Genomic DNA, 27328 nt, shown 5'->3' on the forward strand with positions numbered 1-27328 from the left:
CTACCTGCCCAGGGCCCTGGCAGAGAACAAGGTCCCCCTAACCCGGTGGAGCCCCAGACGTCACGAACAGAGCCCTTAAGACAACGTGAGAGTTTGTAGCCCTAAGAAGATGCACTGGGCATCAAAGGCAGACTGAGGTGATATGTCTGGGCGATGAAACCCTCTCCTGATTTTTATTTGGGGGGGGCAGAAGCATCCTGCCGTGGGGCCTTCGGACATGCAGAGAATTGAGGGCGAACATAAACCACAGTAGCAAGGTGTGGGGCCCTTCCTCTTCTGTCGTCCTTCCCCACTGCTGGGCTTGACTTTTAGGCAAAGCAACATGCCGCCCCCTTGCTTGCTAGCGCAATTCAGCGGGCAGACGGCGATATGTTTTCTCCTAGCGCTAGCAGACCTCGCGTTGGAAATTCCAGTTAAAACAAACCCCTATTCTCAGAGCCAAATGTTTTGGTTTTTTGCAGCTCACAAGCAGGTGTCTGGGACTGGAAACCCCCCTCTGTGCCACAAAGGTAACTCTGTTTTTTAAAGTTGTTCCCTGGCTTTTTTTGGGGGGGGTGAAGGGAACCCCCAGATTGGTTCAAACAAGGATGCAGAGGGCTTTCTGGCAGAGACTCCCTTTGCCCTCTTCCTAGAACGATGCAATTTCAGCGCCGTTCCTCTCCAACTCGTAAAAAGGACTCAGGATTATTTTGTGGCTGTTCTATCCACCTGCCCCGAGGTTCCCTGCAAACAGAGCGAGTAGCCAGGTAGCAGAATGGAGGTCTGATTTGTGGGATCCGAAAGGGTTGCATGCAATCCCAGAGCACAGAGTGTCCGGAAGGGTTTCAAAATGGCAGGGATCTGGGGATAAAGGAGGGTCTCGCTCTAACGGAGCAGGGGCGCGAGGTTCCCCAAGCGAGGCGACAGGTTTGCAGAGGGCACAGGCAGACACAGGAGAGGTGGTTCGGCTGTAGGAGTTTCAGCAGGAAAGAGGGAGAGAACCGCGGCCAAAGTCAAGAGGTCTAAATCAATGTTTCCCAAAACAGCTTGGGTCTCCAACCTGTTTTGGAACTACAATTCCCATCACCCTTGACCACTGGGTCCTGCTGGCTAGGGATGATGGGAGTTGTAGTCCAAAAACCCAAGATCGTCGGGAAACACTGGCCTAAATGACCCTCAAAACAGGGAAGCAGGGGTCCTGTTTGCTCTTAACATGGACTTAAGCAGGCATAGGCAAACTTTGGTCCTCCAGATGCTTTGGCCCACAACTCCCATGATCCCTACCTAACAGGACCAGTGGTCAGGGATGATGGGAATTGTAGTCCAAAACATCCGGAGGACCGAAGTTTGCCTATGCCTGGACTTGAGCAGCAAAGGGCCCGGATTCGGGGTGTGGAGAAGGAAGCAAGCAAAGCCAAGATTTGCAACTTGGGAAATCAAGGTTTATTCATTGCAAGGAAACAGCCGTGTCTTAAAAGCAGTCTTCCTCCAATAGGGGTCCCCTCCAGCTGTTTTGGGACTACAGAAGCAGCTGATGGGGAGTTGTAGTCCAAATGTCCGGCGGGTTCTAGGTTGGGGAAGCATGCTTTAAAGAAACAAGCACAGTTTTCCCGTGGCAATGGGGGAAACCGGACCGGTTTTGCTCTCTGGGCTGCCTCAGAATACCCTCCCTAGGAATGAGCTCTTGCAAGGGCACAGAGGAAATCCCTCTGCTGCCCTAAAGGATTTGAGAAGCTGGTTTTTTAAAAAGGACAGTGCAGGGATGTCACCAGGAAACCGGAGCACACTTTGCCTCTGGTTCCTACAGTCAGCCGTGAGGCTGCATCGTCGATTGACACGAGGATGGATACAAATGGTCCTGCGAGCCTTGCATGGGTACCACCAGCGACGTGACGTCAGGAGAGCAAATTTCCCCAAATGGAACTCTGGAAGCTCAGAAAAGATCCTATTTTTCAAAAATGGGGCTGGGGCAGGAACAGAGGCAACTTGAGGATCTTTCACATCATCTCCCTACACCAGTGACCAGAAACTTGCTGCCCTCCAGAGAGCATGATGGGAGTTGGAGTTAGACGATGCCTGGAGGTCTGCAGATTAACCCTTCCCCTCCCTTAAACCTGGAGATGAGCTGCAATGGCTGGAAGAGAAGACAGGTGGTCGTTTTAATCCCCGCCGCCCACGAATTCCCTTTTCGTTTCTAGGGGCCCTGTGCCTCCTTAGACGTAGATTTTAGTTTCTACTTTTCCATATGTTGGCTTTTTGGCGCCCCCCCCCCTTCTGTAACTGGGGGCAGGCAAGAAATCAAACCCAAACGGGGAAACGCAACCAAATGCAATTTTTTTTTGGAAAAAAACAACCCTCAACACAACAAAAATCCTGTAAAACACAATCACACCACACCCTCTTGCACACCCGAGGAGAGCGGAGAAGAGGGGGAGGCGCTCCTTCTTCTTCGCCTCGTCCCCCGTCCCCGCTGGGCTCTGCCCCTCACCTCCCGTCCTCCCTCCGGGCCGCCCTCTCCCTCAGCATGTCGCAAGGCTGCACCCAGTTGTTGTCGTGCAGTCCCACCCGGCAGCCCGGCGTGTCCTTGTCCGTCCGCCGGCAGCACATCCAGTAGGAGCGTCCGTAAGGCAGGTCGTGATGGTAGGGCTTGGGGTGCCAGCGGCAGAGGGAGACGTCCCCTTTCTCGTAGTGCTTCTTGCACTGCTTGCAGGGATCGTCGCGGTACAGGGGGTCCCGGGTCCAGCGTGAGTCCGTGGCCTGCACGCCAAACGTCTCGATGATGTACTTGAAGTAGTGGCAGGAGCACTTTAAGGCGGCCAGCGACTGCGTTGGCAGGTAGCTGAAGATCTTCACCATGATATGGTCCGGGAGGAGCAGCATGTACTGCCGGGGCTCCAACAGACGCTGGATCTTGAAACGGATCTCGAGGAAGTCGTGCGAGACGTGGCGGTAGAGGCGGCAGAGTGAAGTGTCCGCGGACGTCGGCTCCAGGCCGGGCCCGTCGGCTCTCTCCAGGCCCCCCTCGCCGCCGGCGGCAGGGTCCAGAAAAGCGCCGTCCACGTCGCGGCCGTCCTCCTGCCGAGGCACCTGGGCGTGCAGGAAGAAGAGCTGGCCCGGCGGCGGGTCGTCGCACGCCGAGCACAGCCCCTCTTGCGTGGGCGAGCCCACCGTCAGGCAGACCGTCTCCTCCTTCATATTCTTGGTGCTGTCCTTGCCGAAGAAGACGCACTGGTCCACCACGCCAGTGACTACCACGTCGACGTGGAAGCCGGAGACGCAGTCACGAGCCACCGCGGCGGCGGGGCCTCCTGTCTTCTCCCCGCCGCCCCGGCCACCCTCCGTGATGGCATCCAGCTTGCCAGAGCCGCCGTGGCTGTCCCGGCAAGTCATCTCCACGTCCGGGGGCTCACTGGTAACCCCGTCCGCCCCTTTCGGGGAGGCGTTGGCCAGCAGGAAGTCCACATTGTTGGGGAGCGTGTCCCGCGAGGGGCTGATGAGCTGGTAGAGGTCGCAGGTGATTTTGTCCTTGGCGCGGGCAGCGCTGCCCGTGGGCGACCCGCCGCAGCTCATGAACATGCAGTTGGGGCGGGCGCCCTGGCTGCCCTCGGTGGGCGAGCGCGGGTCGCGGCTGCTGGAGATGCGGAAGGCGATGCGCACCTCGCCGGGGCTGTGCTGGGAGTTGGCCACGCATTCGGGAGACTCCCGGCACAGGCCGTTGGGGCGCAGGACGCTCCTCTCCCGCTGCTGCGACTCAAAGTGGGCCACCGCCTCCGCCACCCGGCTGCAGTCCGAGCCGCCTCCGGGAGAAGGCGCCCTCTTCTCCTCACCCTCCTGCTCTGCCGACACGAAGACCATGGGGGACGGCGGCGCGGCCGGCACGCTCGGCCTGGGGTAGTTCTGCAACGCCAGGGCGGTGCGCTGCTCCACCAAGGCCACCATCTCAGCCACCGAGAGCAGGTCGGTGGAGTCTCCGCCCGCCGGCTCAGCGTGGGACTCCGGGCAAAGGCACACATCCTCCGCTTCCTTGCTGCTGCTGCTGCCAGTGTCCTTCGCCTTGACCGGGCAGGGCTTGCTCTTGCCGGGGTCGTGGGACCGCCGCCGCCGCTTGGCCTTGGAGCTGTCACTCCCCCAGTTGCCCTTGACCTTCATGGCGCTGGCTCGGCTGCCGCTGCTGCACTGATGGGCCACAAAGAAGGCGATCTTCTCCTTGGTGTTTCCCGGCTTGATCACGTACCACGTGTCCAAGAGGACCCGGCCCTCCTCCACCTGGCTGGGGCTGGGGGAGACCGTGGGGGGCGGCGGGGGCGGAGGTGGCGGGGCAGGGGGCGTGTTTTCGGAGCAGGCCTCGCCACCGCCTTCTTCGTCTTCCTTGGCTTTGCAGGCAAAGTCCCCAAAGGTCTTCTTCACCTGACCTCCAGGGCACTGCTTGTTCTGCGAGTAGGTGCCGAAAGGCCGCGGGCACCATAGCTGGATGTGGGAGAAGGTGTTCTGATCCATCACTGTCTCATGGCAAGGGGGCAGGGGGGGAAGGCGGCCCTTCCTTTCCCCTAGATCATGGATGCGCAGCTCGTGGGGCCTCGGAGGTGCCTGGGGGAAGAGGAAAAGAAGAGACATCAGCCGGCTTGCAATCGCAACAGGCGCCTGCTTTCTTTCTGCGCAAGGATGTCACGAGGGGCGCAGAATTCAGCTTTCCGGCAGGCGGGAGAGCAAATAAGCTTTCCGGTTTTGAAAAGGCACCGTCAGGTTTCTAGCCCTCATTGTGTGACAGCAAGAGGGTAACCTTTAGCAGGATGTCAGGAGCCACACAACAGACCGCTGCATTGTTCCTTACCTAGTACCAAACTGTGGGACAGCGTAATAAGAATACACCATGCCTGGATAGCTCAATTGTTTAGAGCGTGGTGCTGATAATGCCAAGGTTGCAGGTTCGATCCCTGTGTGGGATAGCTGCATATGCCTGCCTTTCAGAGGGTTGGACTAGATATTCCTCAGGTCCCTTCCAACTCTGCAATTCTATTATTATTATTATTCTACTGTTATTTTAATCACACACCGTAATTCAGGCCCATAGTATATCTACCTACCTAGCTAGCTACCTAGCTACCCAGATTCATCACAGAACGGGGTGTGGCACTAGAAATGGTGATTTCTCAAAGGTTATTATTATTAATATTATTATTTTGTTATTTATCATACAGTGGTACCCCAGGTTACATAAGCTTCAGGTTACAGACTCCGCTAACCCAGAAATAGTGCTTCAGGTTAAGAACTTTGTTTCAGGATGAGAACAGAAATTGGGCTCCGGCGGCGCAGCAGCAGCAGGAGGCCCCATTAGCTAAAGTGGTGCTTCAGGTTAAAAACAGTTTCAGGTTAAGAACAGACCTCCGGAACGAATTAAGTACTTAACTTGAGGTACCACTGTATTTGCATACCGCCCCATACCCGTAGATCTTGGGGCACTTCATGACACAAAACTGCAATATAAGAAACACAGTGTATGAAATACAAATACCAGCCCCCTTCCACGACACATTTTAAAAGGGCATCGGATCTCAAACAGCCAAAGGCCTGGTTGAAGAGGGCCCTTTTCGACTGGTGCCTAATGAAGGTACCAGGTGAGCATCCCACAAGTGAGGAGCCACTGCGGAAAAGGCCCTGCTCTGCGGGGCCCTAACATACGGGGGCCATTCCCTCAACCCCAGCAAATTGAAAATCAACGGTTTCGTTTCAGGTCTCTGGATCTCATGATTGAAGCAAAGAAAGGCAACGAACTGGCAATGGTTGCAGAAGTGCTTGGGGGGGGCGGCATCGGAGGCCTGAATCGCTCTCTTGGAGCCCCTCCACCCACTGCGTTCATCCACCAGCGACTACCTGCTCTAGTTATCTCCCGCTTGGACTACTGCAATGCGCTCTACGTGGGGCTCCCTTTGAAGGTGACCCGGAAACTGCAACTAATCCAGAATGTGGCAGCTAGACTGGTGACTGGGAGTGGCCGCTGAGACCATATAACACCAGACCTACACTGGCTCCCAGTATGTTTCTGAGCACAATTCAAAGTGTTGATGCTGACCTTTAAAGCCCTAAATGGCCTCAAAGGCCCAGTATACCTGAAGGAGCGTCTCCACCCCCATCGTTCAGCCCGGACACTGAGGTCCAGCACCGAGGGCCTTCTGGTGGTTCCCTCACTGCGAGAAGTGAGGTTACAGGGAACCAGGCAGAGGGCCTTCTTGGTAGTGACGCCCTCCCTGTGGAACGCCCTCCCTTCAGATGCGAAGGAAATAAGCAGCTATCCTATCTTTAAAAGACATCTGAAGTTTTTAATATTTAATGCTGTACAGTGTTACCTCAGGTTACATATGCTTGAGGTTACAGACTCCACTAACCCAGAAATAGTGCTTCAGGTTAAGAACTTTGCTTCAGGATGAGAACAGAAATCGTGCTCCGGCGGCACGGCAGCAGCAGGAGGCCCCATTAGCTAAAGTTAAAAACTGTTTCAGGTTAACAACAGACCTCCAGCACGAATTAGGTTCTTAACCTGAGGTACCGCTATACTGTTTTTAACATTTGATTGGGAGCCGCCCAGAGTGGCTGGGGAAACTCAGCCAGATGGGCAGGGTATAAATAATTTATTATTATTATTATTATTATTATTATTATTATTATTATTATTAATCGGTCCAGTATATCTGAAGGCGCGTCTCCTCCCCCATCGTTCTGCCCGGACACTGAGGTCCAGCTCCGAGGGCCTTCTGGTAGTTCCCTCACTGCGAGAGGCCAGTTACAGGGACCCAGGCACGGGGCCTTCTCGGTAGTGGCGCCCGCCCTGTGGAACGCCCTCCCATCAGATGTCAAAGCGATAAACATCTACCTGACATTCAGAAGACATCTGAAGTTCAGGAAAGTTTTTAATATGTGACATTTTAGTGTATTTTTCATCTTTGTTGGAAGCCGCCCAGAGTGGCTGGGGAAACCCAGCCAGATGAGCGGGGTACAAATAAATTATTATTATTATTATTATTATTATTATTATTATTATTATTATTATTATTATTATTATTACACCTGAGCCCCTTACCCCATGCACACCTTTGTCCCTGGCTTCCTCACCTGCTTCCCCACCCCACAGTCTGACCAGTTGTGGGCGACGCAGGCTGTTCCCCACCTGAGAGCCTGCTCTCTGGCTGGCCAGCTCAGGTTCTGCATGGCCTCCTGCTGCATAATTTACTCCAGGCTTATAAGGCAAGATGGGAAGCTTGACAAGATTACGGATCCTATTACAGTGTCGTAAAGGGCAGGACAGAGGCAGCCGCTGCGGCACAGATGGGGCTGGCTGGCTGGGAGGCAGCTGAAGGGGCAGCTGTCTGGGCAGGAACTATGGGGCAGAGAGATTCGACAGCAGGGGCAATGACAGTGGTTCAGTGTTTCAGGGAAGGTGCCCCCTGTTACCGCCTGACTTCGTCGGTGGGGCATTTTTAATTTTCGCTTTGCATTTGTACCCCACTTTCCCAACAACGGACGGCAAGAGTCGCTTCGGAAAACAAGCGTCGCAATTCCTGCTACAAGTCTCCGGCGTTCCTTGCACAAATGCTTTGAGAAAGCAGTGGGCTGGACCCCCAAAAATGGGTCCAAAAATGATCGTTTATGCTGAATTAAAATAACCTATCCGAAAAATTAAAGAACAAACCAAGGAAAGAATTCGTTTCAAAATGGGAAGTATTTAAAATATACTTGGAAATGAATGATACTGACCTAAAATCCGTAGTGGCATTTGAATAACTCCAGCAATATCGTTTGCTAGTTATACGACTTAACATATTTTGAACATGTTTTGAGATGACAGTAATAATACGTATTGGCAGTAAAGAATGGTAATTTGATTTATGGAGTAGATGGGAAGTCGAGTTTAAAAAGAAGAGACCGTGACAGTGTAGGGATTATGAAATTTAAATTAATTCTCTAGGTATGGCGCGACTGGTGGTACTTTCACTTTGGTTAATTTTGTCCTTTTTTGTTTCGTGTTGACCAAATAAATTAAAATAATTAAAATTAAATTAAAATAGAGAGAGAGAAAGCAGTGGGCTAGGACAGGGCTCCCCCAAACTTTGGGGGACGTTTTGGCATTTCCGGAAATCTGGGTCAAAGGAGGAGGGAGAGAGAACCACGCAGAGCACCTTGAGCTCACTGGAGGGGAAGAGGGGATAGAAATGCAATTGGCAAACAAATCAAAATAAAAATATGTTATCAGTGCCCACCTAGGAAATTGGCATGTGATGGGAGGGGGGGGGTCTTCCAGTCCCAGAGATGCAAGGCTGCAGACACCGGCTCATATTAGTTATTTCCTTCTTTCTTTGAAACCTTGCCAGAGCTTTTAATAGAGGCCCAAAGCAAGCTCACCCTGGCCACCCACCTCGTGTGGGTTGGGGCCGCCTCCCAACACCGGAACGATCAGAGGCATGAAACGGGATTAAAGGCCTCTGGGTTCCCGTATTAAAGCTCACAATCATCCCCTCGCCCAGAGAGTCAGGAGCAACAGATTCATTTGCACAGAGGAAAGTACAAAGGTTTGTGCAGAGTGCAGTACAGTGTCCTCCTTTTCCCCCCATCTTAATTAACGCAGGTGGCGCTGTGGTCTAAGCTACAGAGCCTAGGGCTTGCTGATCAGAAGGTCGGCAGTTTGAATCCCCGTGACAGGGTGAGCTCCCGTTGCTCGGCCCCTGCTCCTGCCAACCTAGCAGTTCGAAAGCACGTCAAAGTAGATAAATAGGTACCACTCCGGCGGGAAGGTAAACGGCATTTCCATGCGCTGCTCTGGTTCTCCAGAAGCGGCTTAGTCATGCTGGCCACATGACCCGGAAGCTGTACGCCGGCTCCCTCGGCCAGTAAAGCGAGATGAGTGCCGCAACCCCAGAGTCATCGTGACTGGACTTAATGGTCAGGGGTCCCTTTACCTTTACATATTCGCTCCTCTTCACCCAGTTAACTGAAGGAGAGCAAAAGATGAGAGGAGGGACAAACCAAATTCAAAAAGTGGATCCACTCCTCTTTGCCAATTTGCAAGTGCTTTTTTCGGGAAGAGAAGAGTGGTGCCAGACTAGCATAGGGGCAGACAACTCCAGATGTGTCCCAGTCAGCAGGGCCAATGGTCTGGGATGATGGGAACTCTAGTCCAAAACATCTGGAGGATGGTACCCACAGGACTAGCAAACCAACCTGCAAATATCAGGAATGCCTCCGGAAAAGCTGCAATGGCTGTTGCCCGTCTCTGTTATGTCCACATTTAGGGCTGGGAGATATCTGGTTTTCAACATCACGATATATCACCAGCTAAACATCGTGATATATATCACAATATCTGTACAGTAGTACATCTGTTTATGTAACCCTCTGGTTACGTAAACGTCGGGATGCGCGCGCGGCAAACCTGGAAGTATTTTACTGGGTTTTAATGCGCGCGCATGCGCAGAAGTGATCCTCCAGTTGCAAAAACCGTGGGATCCGGCCAGACTTCTGGAACGGATCCTGCCCGCAACTGGAGGTACCACTGTAATAAGCTATGGAGAGGCCTTGGCTGGCTTCACGGCTTTTCCCACATTGTGATTTCTGCATCGCACACACAAACACATCACGATTTGCAATGCAATGTCAGGTCAAGAGTTATGAAACCAGTGTCATGATATGGACTTGAAACCGATTAATAATAATAATAATAATTTATTATTTGTACCCCACCCATCTAGCTGGGTTTCCCCAGCCACTCTGGGCGGCTTCCAACAAAGATGAAAAATACACCAAAATGTCACATATTGAAAACTTCCCTGAACAGGGCTGCCTTCAGATGTCTTCTGAATGTCAGGTAGTTGTTTATCGCTTTGACATCTGATGGTAGGGCGTTCCACAGGGCAGGCGCCACTACCGAGAAGGCCCTCTGCCTGGTTCCCTGTAACTTTGCCTCTCACAGTGAGGGAACCGCCAGAAGGCCCTCGGAGCTGGACCTCAGTGTCCGGGCAGAACGATGGGGGTGGAGACGCTCCTTCAGGTATACTGGGCCTTTGAGGCCGTTTAGGGCTTTAAAGGTCAGCACCAACACTTTGAATTGTGCTCAGAAACGTACTGGGAGCCAATGTAGGTCTTTCAAGACCGGTGTTATATGGTCTCGGCGGCCACTCCCAGTCCCCAGTCTAGCGGCCGCATTCTGGATTAGTTGCAGTTTCCGGGTCACCTTCAAAGGTAGCCCCACGTAGAGCGCATTGCAGGTTTGGGACAATATATCACCCAGCCCTAACACACATCCTGATTCCTGATATATTGACAGGTGAAACCGTTATCGCAATACAATGGTACCTCGAGATGAGAACGGGATCCGTTCCAGAGCCCGGTTCACAGCCTGAACAGAACGTAAGACGCGTCTGTGGGTCATGTTTTGCCGCTTCCGCACATGCGCGTGACGTCACTTTGACCGTCTGCACATGTGCAAGCGGCGAAACCCAGAAGTAACGGGCTCCATTACTTCCAGGTCGCCATGGAGCACAACCCGAAAATACTTATCCTGGAGCGTATATATCCCGAGATATGACTGTATGGACTTCAAACTGGTTTTGGACAATATATCAATACACTGAGCAGCCCTATGCGCTTTAACTCTCAATATTTTTTTTGCTTCTGAGCTTTTAGCACAAGGAGGTGGTTGCTGCTCATGGCAAGAGGTCTGACATGAGGACAGGGATGGGTGCAAATGCCACAGAGGTCAAAAGCAATGATGTTTATCCATGTGAGATGCTTTCCCCCAACCTGGTGCCCTCTGTATGTTTTGGATGAGAACTGCCAGCCTCAGTCAGAATTGCCCAGGAGAGCCAGGTGGGTGAAGACTGATCTCTGCAGTCCCTTGTGATGGCCTGGGAATCCGATTCAGAGGCTGAACCGGAGGAATCCCAGCCTGCACAGGAGTCCCCGCCTCCAGGGCCGGCTGAACTGGGGCAGGGCCTTGGATCTGAAGCGCCTGCACCTGTGCCGGATCCTCAGGAGCAGGCACCAGGTGATTCCACTCTAGCTCCAGAGGTGATTAAGGACACAGTGCCTACAGGTGCGCCTCTCCCAGCCCTGCCAGAGGCAGGTGAGTCTCCCCCTGAGTCCAGTAACCCTTCAGCCTCTCCTGAACTGCAGAGACTCAGGGCAGAGAGGCGAAGGGAACTGGTTTCTCCCAGGAGGAGTGCTCGCCTTAAGGCCAGGAGAGGCGGGTCTCCTGGGGGCCGGGACCGCCCCTGGCCTCAGAGAAGATAAAGGCCAGTCAGGCCGGTCCCAGGTTGTGGGAGCAACGTCGTTGAGTACCTGCTCCTGCCTGGACCCAGACCTGACCCTCCAGTGTTCCTGTCCCTGCCCGGCTTCCTGCTTCGGACCTCGCCCCGCTCCTTGTGAACTGTTTCCAGGCTAGTGACCCAGGACCGGACTTGAACTACAGTAACCTTCCCCCCGGGACCAGCACACCCTAGAGGCACTTTGAGACTAGGAGGGACCTGTCAGCTCGAAGCCTGCAGGTTCCTCCAAGACCACCTATCACTTTTCCCTTCCTCCTAAGCTTTTTGGTGGCGCCGGCCAAACTTATGGAGTAACAGCGACTCCAGAGGAGAAAACGGACAGGCAAAATTGCACCCAAGCAGGATGCTAATAAGAGCGGTAGTCTTGTAATCTGGTGAACCGGGTTCGCTTCCCCAGCAGCTGCTGGGTGACCTTGGGCCAGTCACACTTCTTTGAAGTCTCTCAGCCCCACTCACCTCACAGAGTGTTTGTTGTCGGGGAGGAAGGGAAAGGAGAATGTTAGCCGCTTTGAGACTCCTTAAAGGGAGTGAAAGGCGGGATATCAAAGCCAAACACTTCTTCTTCCTCAACCTCGGCCCGCCAGATGTTTTCAGACTACAATTCCCAGCATCCCTGACCACTGGGAGTCATGGGAGTTGTAGGCCAAAAAACATCAGGAGGGCCAAGGTTGAGGAAGCCTGCCCTAGGCCTTGTTGTTGTTTAGTCGTTTAGTCGTGTCCGACTCTTCGTGACGCCCTGGACCAGAGCACGCCAGGCACTCCTGTCTTCCACTGCCTTCCACAATTTGGTCAGACTCATGCTGGTAGCTTCAAAGACACTATTCAACCATCTCGTCCTCTGTCGTCCCCTTCCCCTTGTGCCCTCCATCTTTCCCAACATCAGGGTCTTTTCCAGGGAGTCTTCTCTTCTCATGAGGTGGCCAAAGTCTTGGAGCCTCAGCTTCAGGATCCGTCCTTCCAGTGAGCACTCAGGGCTGATTTCCTTCAGAATGGAGAGGTTTGATCTTCTTGCAGTCCATGGGACTCTCAAGAGTCTCCTCCAACACCATAATTCAAAAGCATCCATTCTTCGGCGATCAGCCTTCTTGATGGTCCAGCTCTCACTTCCATACATCACTACTGGGAAAACCAGAGCTTTTACTATACGGACCTTTGTTGGCAAGGTCCTAGGCCTTAGGTACGTGTAAGGCCAGGCTTGTGGGAAGCATCCTCAGCTGCACATGACTAACAAAATTCTACTTCTCAAAGTAGCTGGACCATTCCAGATTGCAGGATATTTTTTTGGTGGGGGAGGCGTCTCATGGCTGAATGCTTCCCCACAAAAAAAAAATTATGTGCACACAGAAAATGGACATATCAGGGAAAGCAAGACTTCTCCAGAGTTTTTGCAGAAGATTTCCCCCCTGCCCACATTCCATGAACCGGGGTCCCCCATCGCCAGGGATATTGGATGCCCCCCCCAAAAAAAAGCACTCCTGTGCAGATAATCTGCAAAAGTCAACTGGCACCAGAGTATTTTCCACTACCCCTCCATCCAGGGCAAAGGGCACCTTTTCCCACCCGAGGGCAGCATGCCCATTGGGGTGGCCTTGCGAGGGTGCAAAGAGGATGTGGGGAAGGGGGCCAAAGGGGGCAGAGCAACCGATGCAAATTTCACCTTCGTAAAGCAAGGTAGAGGGATGCGGGTGGCGCTGTGGGTTAAATCACAGAGCCTAGGACTTGCCGATCAGAAGGTCGGCGGTTCAAATCCTCGCGACAACTCCCATCAGCACCAGCCACATTAGATTGGGGTCCCCCCCCCCATTATTTGCTTATTAAAGTGTCGAAAGAAAACAAAATAAATAAAATGAATAAAATACCTTCCAGTAGCACGTTAGAGACCAACTAAGTTAGTTATTGGTATGAGCTTTCGTGTACGCTTCTTCACATCTGAAGAAGTGTGCATGCACACGAAAGCTCATACCAATAACTAGCTTAGTTGGTCTCTAACCTGCTACTAAGGGACGCGGGTGACACTGTGGTTTAAACCACAGAGCCTAGGACTTGCCGATCAGAAGGTCGGCGGTTCGAATCCCTGCGACGGGGTGAGCTCCCGTTGCTCGGTCCCTGCTCCTGCCAACCTAGCAGTTCAAAAGCACGTCAAAGTGCAAATAGATAAATAGGTACCACTCCGGCGGGAAGGTAAACGGCGTTTCCATGCACTGCTCTGGTTCGCCAGAAGCGGCTTAGTCATGCTGGCCACATGACCCAGAAGCTGTACACCGGCTCCCTCGGCCAATAAAGCGAGATGAGTGTCGCAGCCCCAGAGTCGGTCACAACTGGACCTAACGGTCAGGGGTCCTTTACCTTAAAGCAAGGTAGTTTCTGCAGGCGCTCCCACACCCCTCTCCATCATCATCCCCCCCACTTGCAAGCCAGAGGATCGGTCAGGGTTCAAGGGCAACTTTCTAGCCAAGCAAGAAACACTTGGGATGCAAAGCAAGGCGCTGAGGAATGCTGCCTGGGGAGAGTTCAGAGAGGCGTGGAGGGCCACATCTGGCCCCTGATAGGTTCCTTATCCATACCTTAGATAGCGGTATCATTTTAGCATGCATATTTTACTGGCAGAAGCTTTAAAAAATTGCAACTCTCAAGTTGTTCTAACATTGCTTTTGCACTCGGCATCCACTTGACGCTTGATTATTATTTGCGTAAAGGTAAAGGGACCCCTGACCATTAGGTCCAGTCGTGGCCAACTCTGGGGTTGCGGCGCTCATCTCGCTTTAGTGGCCGGGTCATGTGGCCAGCATGACTAAGCCACTTCTGGCGAACCAAAGCAGCGCACGGAAACGCCGTTTACCTTCCCGCTGGCGTGGTACCTATTTATCTACTTGTACTTTGTGCTTTCGAATTGCTAGGTGGGCAGGAGCAGGGACCGAACAATGGGAGCTCACCCCGTCGCGGGGATTCAAACCGCCGACCTTCTGATCGGCAAGCCCTCGGCTCTCTGATTTAACCCACAGCACCACCCGCGTCCCTATATTATTTGCTTACTTGTTGCATATCACCCACTTGCTTCGCTCCACGGAGCTCAAGGCGGAGTATGCAGTTCTCCATCTCCACATTTAATCCTCACTACACCCCTGGAGGAGACTCTTGAGAGTCCCATGGACTGCAAAAAGATCAAACCTCTCCACTCTGAAGGAAATCAGCCCTGAGTGCTCACTGGAAGGACAGATCGTGAAGCTGAGGCTCCAAGACTTTGGCCACCTCATGAGAAGAGAAGACTCCCTGGAAAAGACCCTGATGTTGGGAAAGATGGCGGGCACAAGGAGAAGGGGACGACAGAGGACGAGATGGTGGGACAGTGTTCTCGAAAATACCAGCATGAGTTTGACCAAACTGCGGGAGGCAGTGGAAGACAGGAGTGCCTGGCGTGCTCTGGTCCATGGGGTCACGAAGAGTCGGACATGACTAAACGACTAAACAACAACAACAACCCTGCAAGGTAGGTGAAGCTGAGAGGTGCAGTGACTGTCCCAAGGTCAGCCGATGAGCTTCATGGCCACGCAGGGATTTGAACCCTGGTCTTGCAGGACATTGCCCAACCCTTTCACCACTTGGCTAATGTTGTGTTACTAATATAGGACGCATCATTGGCTAAGGCGCACTGTTAATAACAAACTTCTTAAATGGATTTTGTTTCCCCCACATGGGGAAAAAGAGCACCGGCCAGTTATGCGGGAAACTTTTCTGTTTGGGGATATCTCCCGTCACTACAGTTTGACCCCTTGCGAAACAGGCTTCAGAGGGGAGAGTGAATTATGTGCAACGCCCAAATGACATCAGTGTTAGAAATTAGGCGGGCGCCAGGCGCGTTTTGCAACTGACACGGGTCCAACTGCACCCCCATGGAGATCTCGGGATGCCAGGTTGACAAAAGACATCTGTTGGCACCTCCGGCTTTCTTGAGCAGGTAAGCGCCAGAGCCTATTAATTTCATTTACATCCCACCCTTTTCTCCAAGGGGTACATGGTTCCACACACCCCAGTTAGTCCCCACGACGACCCTGTGAGGTAGGCTAAGAGGCTGCGACTAACTCCAAGGTCACCCAGCAAGCTTCCTGAGATGGGGATTTGAACCCTGATCTCCCAGGTCTTAGCTTGACACTCTAACCAATACACCACACTGGCTTCCCACAGCTCTTCTGCTACGGGGCAGCTATATAAATTAAGTAGGTAAATAAATACAGCGGTACCTCGGGTTGCATACGCTTCAGGTTACATACGCTGCAGGTTACAGACTCCGCTAACCCAGAAATAGTACCTCGGGTTAAGAACTTTGCTTCAGGATGAGAACAGAAATCGCACAGTGGCGGTGCGGCAGCAGCAGGAGGCCCCATTAGCTACAGTGGTGCTTCAGGTTAAGAACAGTTTCAGGTTAAGAACGGACCCCCGGAACGAATTAAGTACGTAACCAGAGGTACCACTGTAGGTAAATAAATACAGTGGTACCTCTGGTTGGAAACGGAATCCGTCCGGAGCCCCGTTCGCAACCTGCATCTGCGCGGGTCACAATTCGCCGCTTCTGCACATGACGTCATTTTGAGTGTCTGCGCATGCGCGAGCGGCGAAACCCGGAAGTAACCCTGAAAACACTCAACCTGAAGCAAACGCAACACGAGGTATGGCAATATGGGGGAAGCAAAATGTCAGTTAGAGAAGGATCTGAAATATTTTCCTTGAAGCTTGAATTTATTTTGTTCTAGGTTGTTTTATATGATGTTTTAATGTTTGGAAACCACTTTAGATAGATGATAAATGATAGATGATAGATAGATAGATGATAGATAGATGATAGATAGATAGATAGATAGATAGATAGATAGATAGATAGATAGATAGACAGACAGATGAATTAAATGAACAACAACAACAACAACAACAAAAACAAACCCCACTGGTTTGTTTGACTCCTATAACCTAGGTTTAAGGTGCCATTTGTCGATTAGCTAATGCACCTGAATTTCTAACACCGCTTGGGACAATTGCACCCAACGTTCAGCACTGAATGAACGGAGTCATGTGAAATAACAACGGGCAGGTAGACACAGACACACACTTCCAAGGTGGCCCCCCAACCACCGATCAACTTGCCGTCCCACCTGCCAAACTGGCAATCTGCCCAAGGCTGGCTTCTACTTCTGAAGCGCAAGAGTGCTGCCTGGCTTATAGCCGAAACAGCAGACCAAACCCCCTTTTCTTAAGGCAAATGGAGGTTATGTTCTATGTCTGCCTCTCCCCGCTGCAACAAATCCTGGGGAAGTCCACGTGGGGAAAAGGTGGGGGGCAGCAGCGTTGGCCAACCTGGGGCTCTCCAGGACCCCAGGGTGGCGAGCGCCGCCTTTGAGGGGTTTGCAAGAGGAAGCCCACCAGAGTCAACAGGTTTGAGGGGTGCCACCCACTTTCCTGGCCACCCACCCATGCATAAAACCCCTGGGGAGTCTTCACACCCACCCTCCACCTCCTGCGCTGACTCGGGCCATGAAGACAAACTTGGGTGCCGTCCCCCTTCTCCTCCCCCCCCCCGTGGCTTCTGGGATCTAGCTCTGCCAGGGCCCCAATCCTTTTACTAAAATAATAAGGGAGGGGAGCAAGCACTTGTGGAGCCTACAAGGGGAACAATGTCCTTCCAGGAAAAGGACGCGATGCGTTTGGGATGGGTGGAAACCCGGCAGCGACAACACCACCCACGCAAGGTGTCAACTCACCCGGGCAAGCGCCCAGGGGGTAGTTCCGCACCCCTTGCACCCCAGCGCCAAGGCTGCAACCCCGCAACACAGCTCTTTGCAAAGAAGAGAGGGGGGAAAGTCATGCATTTGGGGGGGGAAGGGGGCGGGGAACCCTCGCCAGGCCAAGAGTCCCTCTCCAGGATCTCAGCTCAAGAATCCATCTGCACCCCAAGAGATGGGAAAAGGGCAACAACAGCACACCATCTCCCAGGGTTCTTACCTGTTACTCCCAAGCCTGGGGTGGGTGTGATCTGGAGGAGGCCTCCGCTGAAACCTACATCCCTGCTTTGGGGCCTGGAAAAACCAGCACGAAATAAAACAGATCCACAGGTTGCAAAGGATGTTTTTCCTTCCACCACCCCCCCCTTTTGGTTTTTTTGCAAACACTGCTTAGTTAGAAAAGGGGGGGAGGATCAGTTTGCAATAAAGAAAAGCAGGGAGAGATATTGGGATTTTGCAAGCAATCAAAGCTCCCCCCCCCTTTTGCTCAGTGTGTGTGTGTTACTGCTCCCTTAAAGGGCCAGCAAGCCCATTCCACCGGCCCCTACATGCCCCCCCTTGCAATACAATAGGGACCTTTAATCCATCAGATTGCAACTCTCCCTCCTGCCCCCCCCTCCAGGCACCATCCGCCAGGCTCAGCCATTTGTTGACAGGCATATGCATGGCGCCCGGCAGCCAATCGGAGGGCCGCGTTTGGGGCATGCCCATATATGGATGACAGCAGAGTCTCAGCCTACCCTGGCTTGTTGTTTTGCGAGTGTGTGTGTTTTTTAAATCCCCACTCCCTGCAAGGGACCGTCTACAAAGTGCAGAATGCAAAGCAGGAGGAAGAATAAGGAGGGGACTCCAAGGGAGCAGCGATCATTCCCAAGCCTGACCGAAAAAATGGAAATATAGGATAAAAAATTAAGTTCTGGGGCCCAAAGCTCTCGGGATGTCAGGGAGGCGAATTGTCACTGGTGGGAAACTCTATATATTCAGGGACACTCACGGCCCATTGCTAAACCCCACATTTAAAAGAAAATAATAATAATAATAATTACAATAATAATAATAATAATAAATAATAATAATTTTATTTATATCCCGCCCTCGCCAGCCGAAGCCGGGCTCAGAGTGGCGAACAACAATAAAAGTAACACAGCATTCTAAAATCAATTCATTTTAAAATCAATTCAAAATCAAATTAATGGCAACCATTGGGCTCCTGTAGATGTTTATTTTAAAGCTGAAGCCGGGCTCAGAGTGGCTAACAGCAATAAAAGTAACACAGTTTACATAAAATCATAATCATTTAACTGAAATACATTCTAAAATCCATTCATTCTAAAATCAAGAGTCAAATTCATGGCAACCATTGGGCTACAGTTCTATGAGGATTACCAAAGGAGGGGGTCAGGCTGTGCTTTGGCCAAAGGCCTGGTGGAACAGCTCTGTCTTGCAGGCCCTGCGGAAAGATGTCAAGTCCCGCAAGGCCCTAGTCTCTTGTGACAGAGCGATCCACCAGATCGGGGCCACAGCTGAAAAAGCCCTGGCTCTGGTTGAGGCCAGCCTAACCTCCCTGTGGTGCTGAGGGTGTTCTCCTCCTTGCCACTGTAACTGAAAATGTTCTCATGTTTTCTTTTAAATGCCAGGTTTGGCAAGGGGCTGTGAAACAACAGCAGGAAGAGTGCCCTGAGCACATACAGAGTTTCTCAGCAGTGACAAAACAAAGCCTCCCTGGCGTCCTGAGAGCTTTCACAGCAAGCCTGAGCCCCTCAACTTGTTTATTTATTGTAAGCAATGACAAACCTAGACAGCATCTTGCCAACAAAGGTCCGTATAGTTAAAGGTATGGTTTTCCCAGTAGTGATGTATGGAAGTGAGAGCTGGACCATAAAGAAGGCTGATCGCCGAAGAATGGATGCTTTTGAATTCTGGTGCGGGAGGAGACTCTTGAGAGTCTCATGGACTGCAAGAAGTGCAAACCTCTTCATTCTGAAGGAAATCAGCCCTGAGTGTTCACTGGAAGGACAAATCGTGAAGCTGAGGCTCCAATACTTTGGCCAGCTCATGAGAAGACCCTGGAAAAGACCCTGATGCTGGGAAAGATGGAGGGCACAAGGAGAAGGGGACGACGGAGGACGAGATGGTTGGACAGTGTTCTCGAAGCTACTAACATGAGTTTGACCAAACTGTGGGGGAAGACGGGAGTGCCTGGCGTGCTCTGGTCCAGGGGGCACGAAGAGTCGGACACGACTAAACGACAACAACAACAACAAAGATTTCTATTCCTCCCCACCCATATCAAATAAAATTAAGACCCTAACAAACAAGAGGCAATCGTGCTTTGAAATATCAAACAAAGCAATGCAGTTGTTACTGCGTGTCACTTCTGAAGAATGACATCCATAGAATCATAGAACTGTAGTGTTGGAAGAGAGCCGGGATCTAGCCCAACCCGCAGAAAATGCAGGAATCCTTTTTGCCCAATGTGGGGCTCAAACCCACAGCCCTGAGAGTCTCCCACTCCAACAACTTCATGACATTTAAAACACTGTAGTTCTATGGCTAGAACTTTCCAGGCAGGACTGCAAAAGAAGGAAACCCTGGAGATCTGCTACCAGTCAGGTGGCTACTAAGCTGCACAGACCACAGATCTGATTCAGTTATGTTTCCTATATTCCCTTGATCCTCAGCATCATTGCTCCAGAAACACTGAAAAGTCATTGCCCATCTAGTTCAGAACTGTATGCACTGGCAGGCAGCACCTCCCCAGGGTTACGATTGTCTCCCAGCCCTAACTGCAGGGAGTGCCACAACTATGATGCAGAACATTCTACCCGGACACTGAGGTCCAGCGCCAAGGGCCTTCTGGCGGTTCCCTCACTGCAAGAAGCCAAGTTACTGGGAACCAGACAGAGGGCCTTCTCGGTGGTGGCACCCGCCCTGTGGAACGCCCTCCCATCAGATGTCAAAGAGAAGAACAACTACTAAACTTTTAGAAGACATCTGAAGGGAAGCTTTTCATGTTTGATGTATTACTGTATTTTAATATTTGGTTAAAAAAAAGCAGAGACATCACCTTGCCAACAAAGGTCCGTAAATTTAAAGCTATGGTTTTCCCAATAGTGATGTATGGAAGTGAGAGCTGGACCATAAAGAAGGCTGATCGCCGAAGAATGGATGCTTTTGAATTCTGGTGTTGGAGGAGACTCTTGAGATTCCCATGGACTGCAAGAAGATCAAACCTATCCATTGTGAAGGAAATCAGCCCTGAGTGCTCATTGGAAGGACAGATCCTGAAGCTGAGGCTCCAAGACTTTGGCCACCTCATGAGAAGAGAAGACTCCTGGAAAAGACCCTGATATTGGGAAAGATGGCGGGCAGAAGGAGAAGGGGACGACGGAGGACGAGATGGCGGGACAGTGTTCTCGAAGCTACGAACATGAGTTTGACCAAACTGCGGGAGGGAGGGGAAGACAGGAGTGCCTGGCGTGCTCTGGTCCAGGGGGTCACGAAGAGGCGGACATGACTAAACCACTAAACAACAACAAAATTTGGTTGGAAGCCGCCCAGAGTGGCTGTGGAAGCCCAGCCAGATGGGCAGTGTATTATTATTATTATTAGGCGAGAGGCGGCACTGAACTTTGGTGTCGTGGGAATTTTGGACCCCGAGGTCTGCCACTGACTTTGGACACAGTGGACAGGCAGCTATGTGACCATGATTCCAGCTCTCACACACATCGGTGGGTTATTTACTTATTGCATTTAAATCCCAAATTCTACCCAAGGATCTCCATGGTTCTCCCCCTCCTCGTTTAATCCCCACAACTCTGTGAGACAGGCTAGGCTGAGAGATGCAGTGACAAAGTCTCTCTCAGTGAGCTTCACACCCAAGCAGGGGATTTGAACCCTGGCTAACCAGGCCACAGTCCGATACTCTAACCACTGCACCACACTGTCGCTCACAGGTACTACAATACCAGGTCCATGCATGGCATGGACAGAGCAAGCCCCTATTGCATCTCCCAGCTCCCCAAACCGACGCAATAAATACGGTCCTGTTTTGGATACTGGATATTAAACTGAAAAAGAACAGATTCTGCCAGCTTCTTGGAGGAAGAAGGGCACAAGTTTCTAGCTCTCATGCCCATTTGAAAACACACAACCCTCCACAAGGTTAAGGCAACCATTAAAGAAATATCCCAGTGCCTGAACTTTTTTTGTGTTTTAGCTTTCAAGATTCTAGTGGCTGTATTACGTACGAGATCCAAGGCTTGGTGGCTGTTTTGGATTCAAACGGCAGAAAAACAATACCTTGTAGTGTTTCAGATGACAAGCGATTACGACTCCACACAAAAATACTTTATTTCTGGACACTTCCTTTGGTTCCAGATGCTGAATTTTTAACAATTCAATGGACCCCCTGCCCTAGGTAATCACCCCAAAAGCACCAATCCTTTTTGCATAAAAGTGGGGAGGGATTTTATTTTTCTTATTACATTTATATTGCTGCTTTTCTCCATGGACACAAAAGATGTGAATATAATTTGCTTTTAACTGTTTTTAATACTGCATTTCCGGCCCTGGGACCTGCTGGTGAAGGGCAGGTGAGAAATTTTGCTATTACTGTTGCTCATATTATTTAACCTCACAACAATCCTGTGAGGTAGGCTTAGGCTGAGAGGCAGTGACTGACCCAAGTCACCCAATGAACTTCGTGGCTGAGTGAGGATTTGAATTCTGGTCCCCAAGGTCCTAGTCAGATGATGACTGACCTGTTTGTAGCTGAGATACAAAGCTAATGACAACAGATGCTCTTAAAATGCCCTCAGCTATTTCTAGGCGGGGGGTATTCAGTTCAACAATAACAGTACTGAACTGGGGCCACCTACCTCCCTGAACTGGGACGCGGGTGGCGCTGTGGTCTAAACCACACAGCCTAGGACTTGCCGATCAGAAGGTCGGCGGTTTGAATCCCCGTGACGGGGTGAGCTCCCATTGCTCAGTCCCTGCTCCTGCCAACCTAGCAGTTTGAAAGCACACCAGTGCAAGTAGATAAATAGGTACTGCTCCAGCGGGAAGGTAAATGGTGTTTCCGTGCACTGCTCTGGTTTTGCCAGAAACGGCTTAGTCATGCTGGCCACAAGGCCCAGAAAAATTGACTGCGGACAAACATCGGCTCCTTCGGCCAATGAAGCAAGATGAGCATCACAACCCTAGAGTCGTTTGCAACTGGACTTAACTATCAGAGGTCCCTTTACCTTTACCTTCCTGAAAGCTTTGCTACCGCCTCCTATTGAACCCTTCTCATTTTGCTCACTGAAATGTGTTTTGGCGCCTCTGCTCCAATTCACAAAATGGTTGCCAGGGTATAACATCTCACTAACTTGGTATTTTTCTGTCTACATGAAGATTTTGCAAGAGCTACTTCAATATGGTTTCCTGATGGGTCTCATTTTTTTAGCCAACATGCTTGCGCCCCCACCAAATCTCTGTGGCAGTGAGTTCCAAAGATCAACGACGTACAGTATTGGGAGAGCAATTTTTTTTTGTTCCTTTCTTAGAATTGTGTCAGTTTCGGTTCCTTTCTTGGAACTGTTTCGGTTTCAGTTGGAGAAGGAAACAAGGATGTGGAACACACAAAAACACTGCCGTGAATATTTTTAACGTGTTGATTGAAAAGATCACTGCAATAATCTTTGGAACAGCCATGTTAGATAAGCTGCTCTTATCACATTATGGCAAAAACAGAAGGCTACCTTGAGGAAGCTTTTGCCAACTTAGTCCAGATGTAGTTCAGATGTTTTGAATTCCAATTCCCATCATCCCCATCTAACAGAGAAAATTGCTTTAAAATTACCTGAGATATTCGTAGCCAAGGTAAGAGTGAAACTGGAGGCATCCCAGTTCACAGACTTACAATTCAGTTTATACATTTCTACCTGGAACAAAGTGTGTATGGGATTGCAACCATAGCTCTCAACAGCAGTAAGGCCATCTGCTGGTCTGCGGCCAACATTTTGCAAAAGGACGGACTGCAGGAGGCTCAGATCCAAGAAAGGCTCACAGCCTCACAAACGCCAAAGGTTAAGCATTTCCCGTCCGTACGCAAGGCAGTGCTCTGCTTCTGGCTCCTCGCCAAGCGCAATGCTTGAAATTAAATCTAGCTGTCAAGCGCTTCATCCGCAACCATGTAATTAACCTGTGTAGCTTGCCAACGCAGAGAGAGAGAGAGAGAGGGAGCAGGGAAAACTTTAGAGGCTGCAAAACTGCTGCAGTTGCGCAAGGGAAGGTGATAACTGCACGGGACGCAGAATTGAACGCTCCGGGGCATTGTCAGACAACCTGACTCACGAGTGCGCCTTTTTAAGTATTTTCAAGGCGCTCTGTTCCGAGGTGCCAATCATCTTTCGCAAGGAAGCAGCAGAGAGAGTCTGTCAACTCTTTCTGAGCACGCCAGGGTGGTTCAGATCCCCAAACAGCCATGTGATGCTCACTTGGAGAGACCTTGTCCCTGTTTCTCTCTGCCAGTCACTGCCCCCCCCCCCCGCCTAAACCTGCCTCACAGGGTTGTTGTTGTGGGGATTAAACAGGAGGGGTGGGAACCATGCAAGCCATCTTGAATTCCCCGGAAAAGGAAGTCATACAGAAATGCCACAAATAAGTAAATACAGGGGAGGGAAACAAATAAAGGCCAGCGCTCACAACACATCCTGATATTGTCCTAAACTCCGGAAGGGGAGAAGATGGATTAAGTAGAGGGGCTGGGATTTTGTTTCCATCTGAGGCAAGGCCAACTAGTTTTTGGCTTAGGGTGGTATTCCGCCACCACATATTTCTCTTGTCTCCGTGTGGATTAGCTACAGCAACCATTTCTTCCACACACCTTTCTTGTTATTGGATTGGCAACATGATGGCTCAGTCACTAGAGCACGCAGCTCTCAACCTCAGGGCTGTGGGTTCAAGCCCCATGTTGGGCAAAAAGATTCGTTGCATTGCGGGGCGTTAGACTAGATGACCCGCAGGGCCCCTCCCAACTCTGCAATTCCATGGTACCTTTTATTTCAAGTGCGCCAGATTGGACCCGCCACCACCTGCTCACTCCTGGCATATAATCTATTCGAGATCAGAACTGATCTCCTCCAGAAGCTGGGTTCTGAGACTTCAGTTGCGTCTGTTCCCAACTGGGCCCGGCCGTTTCCTTATCATCGAAGGGTAAGATTGCACCCAAGAGAAACTATCGTGCCAACACCTGCGCAGTGTGCCTTCGTGTTTGATTTACAACCAGCGAAAAAACTGATACGCGTTCCCTCCGTCTCCTTTCTACTTCCTTGTCCAGAGCTCGCAGCTCTTCCCCCCCCCTTTCCCTATTCCTCTCTCCCATCAAAAGTCAACCCCCCACTGCAGAAGCCCTACCCCGACCCACACAGAGAAAAGCTTAAACAACGACCACAACATTGCAACAGCTTAGGCATGCCCCGCATGCACTGGGGGCTGGCTCCCTCGCCTCCCCTCAGAACGGTTGCCACCTTTCCTCTCCTTTCAGCTCCACCTGCTCCTGTGCCTTTGACACTAGCAACCTGCCCCACACCACGTGGGAGCAGGGCAACATTTCCTCCGTGTCACCCTGCCAGGAAAAGCTGCTCAACTCTGCGTCTCTGGCAGCTTTCTTTCAAAAAAATTAAATAAATAAAAAGCAGAGGCGCAGCACTGGTAAGAAAAATGTGGCAACCCTATTTCTACTCCCCACCCCAAAGTGAGGTGCAGAGGCGCAGCACTGGTAAGAAAAATGTGGCAACCCTATTTCTACTCCCCACCCCAAATATATCTCCCAAATCCCACCAAAAGCAGAGGCGCAGCACTGGTAAGAAAAATGTGGCAACCCTATTTCTACTCCCCACCCCAAAGATATCTCCCAAATCCCACCAAAAGCAGAGGCGCAGCACTGGTAAGAAAAATGTGGCAACCCTATTTCTACTCCCCACTCTAAAGATATCTCCCAAATCCCACCAAAAGCAGAGGCGCAGCACTGGTAAGAAAAATGTGGCAACCCTATTTCTACTCCCCACCCCAAAGATATCTCCTAAATCGCACCAAAAGCAGAGGCGCAGCACTGGTAAGAAAAATGTGGCAACTCTATTTCTACTCCCCACCCCAAAGATATCTCCCAAATCCCACCAAAAGCAGAGGCGCAGCACTGGTAAGAAAATGTGGCAACCCTATTTCTACTCCCCACCCCAAAGATATCTCCCAAATCCCACCAACTCATTTCACCTGGCTTGATAACCACTTTCCCCACCGCCCCATTCCTGGCCCTCCACGCTTCCTGCCCCTCCCACCCCTTCCCCGCAACACACCTGGCCAGGTAGACAACCTCAGGTGCCTTCCTTACACCAGCAGGTCCCTGACTTCCGGGTTGGTTGCCGCGCATGCGTCGAGCGCCCAGCCTATCGCTCCGCCCCTCTCCCCTCCCGCTAATCGCTGCCGCAAAGGGTCCTGGGAAGTGTAGTCTTCTCTGATTGGCCGCCGCCCTTTCCTCACAGAGCCTGGCGTTCTGCGGAGAGGGGTTTCTGGGAATTGTAGTCCCTGACCATTATGAAAGGTTCCCCCGCCCGGACTTTAGTTCTGAGTTCCTCTGAGCACGTGGCGCTCTCTTTCCCTCCCAAAATGGGACAAAAATTTGGGTTGGTTATTTGATGGTGTTATAAGAATTCTAAAGTCTCAAACAGAGAATCAATATTCATAAAAACAGGGGACGCTCGGGTTGCGAACGTGATCTGTGCAGGAAGCACAGTTGCAACTCGCAGCGCTGTGTGTGCGCATACACAGGTTGTGATTCATTGCTTCTGCGCATGCTTAAGCGCAATTTAGCCCTTCTGCGCATGCATATTAGCCAAAACCCGGTAGTAACCCATTCCAGTACTTCCAGCTTTTGGCGCGTCCATAACCCAAAAAAACGCAACTGTAACCGGAGGTACAGTGGTACCTCAGGTTAAGAACGTAATTCGTTCTGGAGGTCTGTTCTCAACCTGAAACTGTTCTTAACCTGAAGCACCACTTTAGCTAATGGGGCCTCCCGCTGCCGCTGCACAATTTCTGTTCTCATCCTGAAGCAAAGTTCTTAACCTGAAGCACTATTTCTGGGTTAGCGGAGTCTGTAACCTGAAGGGAATGTAACCTGAAGCGTACACACATCTAAATATATAAAATAAACCGTGCGTTTGAAATAGTACAGGAGAGCAATCCTGAAGCCATTTTGACTCTCCCAATGACCTAAAATATTCCTCTGCAGTAAGGGAGGCAAATGGGGAAAGCCTTCCCATTGCCTTTTTCGCTTACAAATCCTGTTTTAAGGGCATTTTTGTGTAAGAATAGGGTGGGCCTGTGACCTGGATTCAAGAGCTAAAGTATTAACCATCACAAAAGAATGGCCAGGCTGCCCAGATAATGCAATCAGCGACCATTATCAGGTATCCTGGCAGGCAGGATTTCTGCTGTAGACCGCCTCCTATAATGTACGTCTGATGATTTTGGGGTGGTCTCTGGCTAAGGGGGTTGCGCAAAATTCTTTAAAGGTTCCTGCACACTTTTGTTCAGAGAGAAGGAGGGAAGGGAACTCTGTTGCAACAGAAAAATAAATATCTGCCTTGCTTTCCACTGGATCCTGCCTCCATCCATTCTTCTCTGACCGATCATGGACTCAAGAGTCCCATGGGGAGTTGGTCAAGCAAAACCCAAACCAAACCAATTTCTCCCCCCCCCATCAATGGTTCTTGAACTTAATCTGTTCCTGGAGTCCATTCAAATCCCAAAACCGTTCAAAAACCAAGGCGCAGCTTCTGATTGGCTGCAGGAGCTTCCGGCATGCTCAAGCAGAAGCCGCGTCGGACATTCAGCTTCTGAAAAACGTTCGAAAACCGGAACATTTCCAGGTTTTCGGTGTTTGGGAGCCAAAATGTCTGAGTCCCAAGGCATTCAAGAACCAAGTTACGACTGTACCGCTTAATATGTTAAATCTATCCCTAAGCGGTGTATGGGAAACTGAAGCAACAACACACAACTTAGGACAAAATAATTGCATAAAGACACAGTTGCATATAAAAATGGTTACATGAATACAAAGTTACCAATATATAAAAATCGCTATCAATTCTTTTTCTTTCTGACACACTCTTCCTCTCCAGGGTCTAAACAAACTCTCAGCTCACCCACAAAAGTCTCACACCTGGAAATAGTGAAGGTTACGCTAATCTCTCACTCTATACATGCTTTTTAATG

General features: G+C 50.9%; 2 protein-coding genes and 1 long non-coding RNA gene across 6 annotated transcripts in view; all 3 read right to left on the minus strand.

Annotated features, from left to right (window-relative positions):
* Window positions 1-27328, minus strand: part of LOC309376268 — a 192069-nt gene that overhangs the window by 121155 nt on the left and 43586 nt on the right. The window lies entirely within an intron of this gene.
* On the minus strand, window positions 1400-25522 carry FBXO46 (F-box protein 46). 4 transcript variants are annotated; one of them, XM_081922095.1, is made up of 4 exons: window positions 25408-25522; window positions 17283-17356; window positions 7142-7351; window positions 1400-4566 (listed from the first exon to the last, which is right to left on the minus strand). In XM_081922095.1, exon 4 carries the CDS (start codon window positions 4474-4476, stop codon window positions 2464-2466), a length of 2013 nt encoding a protein of 670 aa, XP_081778221.1. In that variant the 5' UTR covers window positions 4477-4566; window positions 7142-7351; window positions 17283-17356; window positions 25408-25522; the 3' UTR covers window positions 1400-2463. The 4 variants fall into 4 exon arrangements, with proteins under 4 accessions (XP_081778221.1, XP_081778219.1, XP_081778220.1 ...); XM_081922093.1 differs by lacking the exon at window positions 7142-7351; XM_081922094.1 differs by lacking the exons at window positions 7142-7351; window positions 17283-17356 and having other exon boundaries at window positions 25408-25504.
* Window positions 26032-27328, minus strand: part of LOC309376029 (gastric inhibitory polypeptide receptor-like) — a 34733-nt gene continuing 33436 nt past the window's right edge. Inside the window, exon 15 of the transcript XR_014171049.1 lies at window positions 26032-26228. The gene's annotated coding sequence lies outside the window, so the exon portion shown is untranslated. The remainder of the gene's footprint in view (window positions 26229-27328) is intronic.

The sequence above is a fragment of the Podarcis melisellensis genome (assembly GCF_964234715.1).
Source record: "Podarcis melisellensis genome assembly, chromosome: 8".
Lineage (NCBI taxonomy): Eukaryota > Metazoa > Chordata > Lepidosauria > Squamata > Lacertidae > Podarcis > Podarcis melisellensis.